This window comes from Notothenia rossii, assembly GCF_949606895.1.
Source record: "Notothenia rossii genome assembly, chromosome: 2".
Lineage (NCBI taxonomy): Eukaryota > Metazoa > Chordata > Actinopteri > Perciformes > Nototheniidae > Notothenia > Notothenia rossii.
In genome coordinates, this window is record NC_136904.1 from 75,598,514 (window position 1) to 75,606,838 (window position 8,325).

An 8,325-nucleotide genomic window follows, 5' to 3' on the forward strand; every position below is an offset into this window, starting at 1 on the left:
TTGAATATATTATTTTATGTTGTGGATACTTTAGCCTCCATCCATGTTTACAATTGTCCACACTTGCATTTATGAATATAAGTTTGCTGTGTTTTACACTTTAGTATTTATGTTTATAGTTAGCCTTCATATTCACTTTATTAGAAAGATTTTATTTTCATGATCTGATATTTCCGCAAATATTCTTATTATGGGGCAGTACTTACTGGTGCTTGAAATTCAAATATTTACTAAATATTAAAGTCAGATAACATTTTTGTTTAAAACATTTGACAAACACATGTATATGAATTTTATTTTTATTTATGTTCAATACAATGCATATTTAGGTATTCAGGTAGCGCATCAAACCCTCTCTGATGTCAGTGCCCTCCTCCTCCTCTGCACCTTGAACCACTGCTACCCCAGGCTCTGCTGCTGCTGCTGGTGCATTCCACCCATCATCATAGTCCTCTCCATGACTCTCGCAGAGGTTATGCAGAGCACAGCATGTCAGCACCATGGATTTCACAAGTTTCACCTCACAGTCATTTCTTTTCATGAGGCAACGCCACCTTCCCTTCAGTCTACCAAATGCGTTTTCAACCACTACCCGTGCGCTGCAAATTCTCTTGTTGTATACCACATGTTTTGCTGTCAGCCGTCCAGTGTCTGGGAAGGGTTTTAAGAGCCAGCTTTGCAAGGGATAGGCATTGTTTCCCAGGATGTAATAGCCAGCATTCACCCCACCAATCTCCCTGGTGCAAGGCGGAAAGTAGTTGCCACGACTGGCCAACTCCCACAATGAGGAAAGTCTCAAAACCTGAGAGTCAGGCATGCTCCCAGACATTCCTGCAAACACATTCCAGAAATGTCCCTTTCCATCTACAACTCCTTGAAGGATAATGGAGTGCCAGCCTTTCCGGTTGAAATAGTCACAGTGGTATTCCTGTGGTGCCAAGATGGGTATGTGTGATCCATCAATAGCACCTACACACTGTGGGAGCCCCCAGCGGTTCTCAGTGTAGGCAGCCATTTCTGCAAACTTCTGCCGGTCTGGTGAACGAATTAGTTCCGGTACTAACAACGTCTCTGCAGCAGCACAGAAGTCTTGCACACACCGGCACACAGTGGTGTTGCTCACTCCGAAAAGATGTCCAATGCTTCTGTACTCTGAGCCGGTAGCAAGCTTCCACAGTGCGATGGCCACTCTCTTCTTTAGAGGTATACACACGCGGAATGTTGTGTCCCGTCTCTCCATCGCTGGCCGCAGTTTGTTGCACAGGTAGGTGTATGTTTCCTCAGACATCCGGAAGTTATCCACCCACTGAGTGTGTGTGAAAGATGGAACAATCACAGACCACCACTCGGTAGCTCGGTCGAGCATCCAAACACATGGTCTGCGGCGAAGTAACTTCTGAAATACACAAACAAAAGCATACATATTTTAATACGTAAAAGTGGTAGCAGGGTATATGCAGGAATCCTGAAGTCAAATTTAATACCTTTTAAGACCTTTTTTAAGACCCTTTCCATACATTTTAAGACCTCATTCCAACTTTGAGTTCTAACCGGTTACATTGGCTACACACTTTACCTCACATTTACTATATTGATAGTAAGATAGCAAAACTAAACAGAGTGCAGACAGACTACTGAAGCCTCCTTTCCACATGAACTTCAACCTCTCTGTGAAGGTCAGGTTTAATGCAGTATGCTGCTTTTTTGCTTCTGTAGACTCTGTGTTCTTTCATTCCAGTAAAACGCCTCAGAAACCATTAGAAACCAGTATTTGACCAATAAACAAAACAATTGACAAAACGTTGAACTATGAAATATGTTAAACTTTGGTGAGCTTCAGCGGGGTAATGCCATATAGGAGCTCCCTCTCAAATACCCAGGGGTTAAATTGGGCTGGGGCTGTCCGGGGCTAAGCCCTGGCACATAGGACGATGCTCTGACGTCATCACCCTCACACATTTGTCATATGTTTACAAAAAAGGATATATGTTATGATTTTTTTCGTTCTTAATATAGACGATATTTAGGGTCGATATGTGTTGACTTTACTTTAAAATAGCAGATCTCTGTGGCCGGATATAGTTTGGCTTAGACCCCGGCCCCACGAGGACGCATACGGTAAACGCATACGCAAGCGCAAAAAAGGCTTCCGTTCACACTCATTCGATTCATTAACGTGTCCGTTCACACTAGACCGCTGGAAATGCTGGAAACGAGGCCTGTAAGTGGCGCTGCTGCCTCCCGAAATACACCAAAAGCAGTGAAGAAGACCCCGGAGCATGGTTGCCCTTCTGTTTATTCTCCGCGGTGGACGGCGTGTTCTCCTGCTGTATATCTCTCCGGTAGTCCACAGCAGATGAAAAACACCCACCTCACCGCCTCTTCCAAGGAACGAGGGGACCGTGCGGCAGTTTCCGTAAAAAAAATGTTCCGCCGGTCAACATGTCCGTTAAAGTTTAAATCTTCCGTACAAAATTAGAAAAGTGCCGGTCAGAGGTCTTCTTTGTTATTTATTGAGCTTTAAAACAAATTGATAACGACTCTGTTCTCTGTATAATAATATAATATTTAATAAACGGTGACTTCCTCTCTTTTCCTCTCCCTCTTCTGACAGCCCAGCAGCAGCAGGAGACGCGGGGAGAGGGAGGCGGGCTATTTCATCGTTATCAGAAAATGATGATATAGGGCTTACACACGGAGCCGTTGGACCCCCAGAGCGTTGCGTATGCCGGTCTACCCACTTTGGGACCCGTTACCGTAGTCGCTTAGTTCCCCCCCCACAGAGCGGAGCAAGGCAACGAAACTTAAAATAATAAGCAGCATTTTACGGCGCGCGCTATGCATGAGGCCGCCTTGGGGGGTTTCCCGACATGTCGTTTCAGTAAATTAAAGGGTGTTTCACTTTTTCATGTTGTCGTTGCTGTGGACCTTCTTAATACCTTGGAAAATGCCGTTTAATACTTTTTAATAGCCTTAATTTTCGCTAAATTGATTTATCAACTTTTAATACTTTTTAAGACCCCGCGGACACCCTGGGTAGCTACAATTAATTAAATACTTGAAACACTTTGGTCGTATTGTGAGCGTGAGCCTAAACACATGGCTAGTTAGCGAACGTTAGCTTACCGAGTAGCGTTGTCGTCTAGTCCTGTTGTAGTCTCTGCAGCGTTGTAGGACTTCCAAAACTCTCTCGTCAGCTTCTTCTGCATCTCGTCTTGTTATACGCAGCCTACTTTGAAACATCACTTTCCTGCTTGCTCTGATAACTTTCCTTCTTGCTGTGATAACAAGCCACAAACCAAGAAACAAGTAAACCATCGCTTCCACATCCTCCATTGTTGTGTGTGTTTTGTGAGTTGTGTCGCATTGAAGATGACGCCACTGCAGTTTTACCCAGCGTCGCTCCGCCCAAAAAGCCCGCCAAAAAGCCGATCGCCCCGCCTACACTGCGTTGCTACCCCAGGTCCTGAAATGCGCCACGGCCTCGGACGGCCAGCGAGGCAGCCCGAGGATCTGAGCGAGGACGCTTAAACGGGGCTACCCCGCTGCAGTGGAAATGTGCCATAACTGCCTCACAGTAACTGACTAAACTCCCCGCTAGTCTTCAGGTGCTAGTTATGGCGGGTATGTATGCACTTAATACCGTAAGCTCGACGAAGCGACCAGCAAACCGGCAACTCCACCTGCAGCCTCGGCGTACTCCAGAGCTAATAGCTCTAACCACTTTCACACCGCACTAACAGCCCCCCCCTACGACCTCCAAGGAAGACCGTACTAGACCTAACAGTCAGGGACATATACCACGGTAACTAACGATACTGTGCTCGTATTCGCTGCCATACAATCTCTGTGCATTAGAACTGCAAAACACTCACCCCCGTAACGCTACTCCCAAACAATCAGCTGCACTCAGTCACAACAGCAGCTAAGGGAAATCCGTCCCCACAACGGACATCCAGTTTGCACACGTTTCCCAGGTCCAAAGCGACGAGCCCCCATCTGTTACAACCACAACCCCGCTCCTGGGCCGGCAAAAAAAAAGCAGGGAGGCAGGCGATACGAAGGGTAAGAAAATAACAATTGTTTATTCTCAATAACCAATGTAGTGAAAAGAACCAGCCGCAGATCCCCGAGGCTGGCCCGGAGTGAGAGCGACGTAACGGCTGGGCTCCTCCTATATCCTTTTCCTTTCCAGGTGTAGCTCATCAGTATCTTCGCACAGGTGCGGCTCTTCAGCACATGACCTGTGAACACACACAAAGCACGCCCACAACCAGACGGCACCCCACGTGGTGTGGAGGGGTCGTCACACAGTCAAACCTTGGGAAGTATCTAGATATCCCTGCCATAATGCCAATGTTACTGGCAACTGAATATGTTTTGCATGTGGCAAAACATGTAGGCTAGTCTATGGCTGGACCGTTGCGTAAAAAGGAGGGTTCCTGCCCCGTTACTTCTCCGCTGTTTTCTTGTCCCAGTTTGAAAAGCAAACTGCATGCAGTTTGTTTTTCGGCGAAACTGTATACAGTTCAATCGAACATACTTCTTTGCGCAGATGTGAGCGTCCTTAGAAACGGTCAATAAATCCTTGACAGCGGTCTGTACTACTGGATTAACAACGTGACACGTGTTCTGAATTGACCAATCAGAATCGAGCATTTAACTAAACCATGTAATCAAATGCCATAAATCACACCCTTTGACCCCATATTCACTCTTTTTATAGGATGTGTTGTAGTTTAATACGATTGAAAGATGAAGTTTAATGTCATGCTCATTTTCTTTTCTTTTTTCAGATTACACAATTATTTACATTTAGTTCAGATGCTTTACCTGACCAACGACCCTGGATCAACCTGTATTCTTGATGAACGACCCATTCAGATGATCTTTAGGGATTCATGGCAAGTGGACATTCATTTAAACTGCTTCATTTCCCTTTTTTGGCCAAATCGGAGGTGGCAGTTTCACTAGACTTTCATCACATGCATAATTACTGTGGGATCACTGCTAGGTTTGTACAATAATTGCTTTTTGAAGAACACAGTGCCAGCCTAAGACCAACGGAGAGAATGAATCAGGCTCTGAATTCATAAGTTTGAAAATATTGTTGCAACCTGTTACGCCCTAGAGATATTGGACCCCAAAGCAAAAGACTTAGAGGGAGAGATGGTCAAAAACAAAACGTTTATTTTAAGCAGAGGCACAGGTAACTGCAGTGGAGGCAGGAAGCTGGCTGGCACGGAGACAGAAAGGACAGGAGACAAAAATCAAGGCGTCAAGATCACAGGGACGAGGAGAACAGCGAGACACACAGGAGGGTCGAACACGACGGAATTGTCTGGCAGGGAAGTGGCATGAGGACCGGGCTTTTATGTCAACAGGTTGAAGAGGTGAGGGAAAACAGGTGTGCCTCGTCTGCTGCTGGGAGGAGCCAGCCAACTCCCTGTCACACACCAGCCCTGCAGTGAAAAACAGAGAAGGGAGGGGGAGACAGAAGAAAACACGAAAAAAGCACACAACAAACCAAAACTAAACAGAATCATCACAGCAACCAGCAGGATAGTAGCCAACGCTATACACTTACATGATTGTATTTTTATTATTACCCACTCTCTCTAGTCTTTACTTTTTCTAAGCCATGTTCTGCAATGAAATCAACATTAGATTGATCCAGGCAGAGGCATATCAATATATATATATATAGAGGAATATTGGTGTGTTTTTAGTTACGTAAGAAACATAGCTTGAGTCCGATCAGAGGAAAAGGCTCTTGACGTTATATTAAAAATACATTTTCAGTTAAAAATTCAAGAAGGAATTTAACTGAAATAAAAAGAAGTAACTGAATACCGGAATCGTAATATGTCATCTTTCTCTTGCTCCGGAACACTGGAATTGTTGCTATAGTCCCCAGACTGCCCTGACTTTCACAAGTAGCCAAGCACTGGATAAGCTGCATGTTAACTGTACACAAACAAAGAAAATGATTCACAACAGTAAAGCTGACCACTGGGTAGAAGATCTAAACCCACCACCACCAAATCCAATGTTCCCCTTTGAGGATCTTGATTTGGTTGCTGCTCACCCTCGATGCATAGCAAATCTTCTGGAGCAGCTTTCAATTGAGGAGGAAGCTGATGAGGAGGAATCTGATGTGCTGGAAGCTGATGAGGAGGAAGCTGATGAGGAGGAAGCTGATGTAGAGGAATCTGATGAGGAGGAAGCTGATGAGGAGGAAGCTGATGAGGAGGAAGCTGATGAGGAGGAAGCTGATGAGGAGGAATCTGATGAGGAGGAAGCTGATGAGGAGGAATCTGATGAGGAGGAAGCTGATGAGGAGGAATCTGATGTGCAGGAAGCTGATGAGGGGGAAGCTGATGTGGAGGAAGCTGATGAGGAGGAAGCTGATGTGTAGAAATCTGATGTGGAGGAAGCTGATGTGGAGGAAGCTGATGAGGAGGAAGCTGATGAGGAGGAAGCTGATGAGGAGGAATCTGATGTGCAGGAAGCTGATGAGGAGGAAGCTGATGTGGAGGAAGCTGATGAGGAGGAATCTGATGAGGAGGAAGCTGATGAGGAGGAATCTGATGTGCAGGAAGCTGATGAGGAGGAAGCTGATGTGGAGGAAGCTGATGAGGAGGAATCTGATGAGGAGGAAGCTGATGAGGAGGAATCTGATGTGCAGGAAGCTGATGAGGAGGAAGCTGATGTGGAGGAAGCTGATGAGGAGGAAGCTGATGTGGAGGAAGCTGATGTGGAGAAATCTGATGTGGAGGAAGCTGATGAGGAGGAAGCTGATGAGGAGGAAGCTGATGTGGAGAAATCTGATGTGGAGGAAGCTGATGAGGAGGAAGCTGATGAGGAGGAAGCTGATGTGGAGAAATCTGATGTGGAGGAAGCTGATGAGGAGGAAGCTGATGTGGAGGAAGCTGATGAGGAGGAAGCTGATGAGGAGGAAGCTGATGTGGAGAAATCTGATGTGGAGGAAGCTGATGAGGAGGAAGCTGATGTGGAGGAAGCTGAAGTGGAGGACTCCGACAATGAGGACTTTTACACGGATGACTCTGAATCCTTTGTGTATTCTGAAATCGAAGATCACTACATTTTCTTGGATGAAGATATAGGGGAGAGTTGGGTAAGATGAGTCAATATTTACTTATGTTTTCATTTAGTCAAGGACAAATGAGAAAGAAGTCAAATGACAACAACAACTGTTACTTAAGGATGTCTTCTGCCAATCAAAATGATAAAAATGCATCTATAGAAAAGGGCCATGAAAATATGACTTCTCAAAATTAAGTAGTCTTGATAAATTGACCAATTGACTTTTCAAACCTGAAGTAAACCATTATATCCTCCTTTCTCTGACACTAGCTGCTTTGGTAGTGACATCTGTTTTCTCAACATTATAAATCATGTATGGAGGGAGTTTATACCTGTAAAACAAACCTGAGCTCCTGCACACCCTACCTGCTAAATCCTTCTCTTTCCAGTCGCTTAGTGCAGGAAAGTTGTTTATTTTCTGCTATTTCTTAAGGCCATGGAATCATGCAAGCTCCTTTTCTCTCCTGTGTGGAGGCCACCTTTGCCTCTGCTGTTCCACTGTACTCTGTACTGTTTCCACTCCCTTTTCCTCTTTCATTTTTATGTATCTACGCAGTGTTGAAATGTCCGTATTTTTGTCTTTTGCCACTGCTCTGATGGATATTCCGATCTTGTCATCAGCGGCTGCTCTCTCCATCTCCTCAGTCTTCCTCTTGTACTTTCTTGGCATGATGAGTTTTCTACAATGTTTAAAAAGTTAAAAAAACAAATCAGTTGTGTAAAACTGCATTGAAATAGCATCTTATACTATTTAACTTAACTGCAGTGCCTCATGGAGGTTAAGTTGAACTGCTGGCTCAATTTACCCCACAGGTTTTAGTCATTCATGCTAATCTTTAGCTAAATGATTCACATGGTTTTACCCCTTGCTAAATAACCAACTTTTATTTTCAGCACTTGCCCAGGTTGCCCATATGGTTAATCCGGCCTTGGGCTCGGGGGGATAGTTATCTAATCATCACTCAATGTTCTTTGCAAATCTGTGGAGTGATGAGGCCCGAGCCTAGACGCCAAACTCAAACTATATGCTGCTTTTAATAAACATATTAAGAAACATGTGAGTTGTCTGACTGAACTATAGTTCTTTTTTATTTTAAGAATATGGTTTATCGATTCAGATATTATTGCAGATATCAGGGAGTGCCTTTTGCTTTGTTTAACCTGCCAGTTAAAGTAATAAAGTAATAGGTTTCGTAACCCATGTGTAACTGTATTTTG

The 8,325-nt window shown here is 44.6% G+C and overlaps 2 protein-coding genes across 4 annotated transcripts; one reads left to right on the plus strand and one right to left on the minus strand.

Moving 5' to 3' along the window:
* Nucleotides 1–290: 290 nt before the first annotated feature.
* On the minus strand, nucleotides 291–4,190 carry LOC307029279 (uncharacterized protein). Of its 3 annotated transcripts, XM_079665083.1 has the most exons (3): nucleotides 3,876–4,190; nucleotides 3,127–3,278; nucleotides 291–1,396 (listed from the first exon to the last, which is right to left on the minus strand). In XM_079665083.1, exons 2-3 carry the CDS (start codon nucleotides 3,241–3,243, stop codon nucleotides 326–328), a joined length of 1,188 nt encoding a protein of 395 aa, XP_079521209.1. In that variant the 5' UTR covers nucleotides 3,244–3,278; nucleotides 3,876–4,190; the 3' UTR covers nucleotides 291–325. The 3 variants fall into 3 exon arrangements, with proteins under 3 accessions (XP_079521209.1, XP_079521210.1, XP_079521208.1); XM_079665084.1 differs by lacking the exon at nucleotides 3,127–3,278 and having other exon boundaries at nucleotides 3,876–4,187; XM_079665082.1 differs by lacking the exon at nucleotides 3,876–4,190 and having other exon boundaries at nucleotides 3,127–3,862.
* LOC307029281 (uncharacterized protein) lies at nucleotides 3,932–6,561 on the plus strand. Its single transcript, XM_079665086.1, has 2 exons — nucleotides 3,932–4,065; nucleotides 4,797–6,561. Exon 2 carries the CDS (start codon nucleotides 5,987–5,989, stop codon nucleotides 6,416–6,418), a length of 432 nt encoding a protein of 143 aa, XP_079521212.1. The 5' UTR covers nucleotides 3,932–4,065; nucleotides 4,797–5,986; the 3' UTR covers nucleotides 6,419–6,561.
* Nucleotides 6,562–8,325: the final 1,764 nt, after the last annotated feature.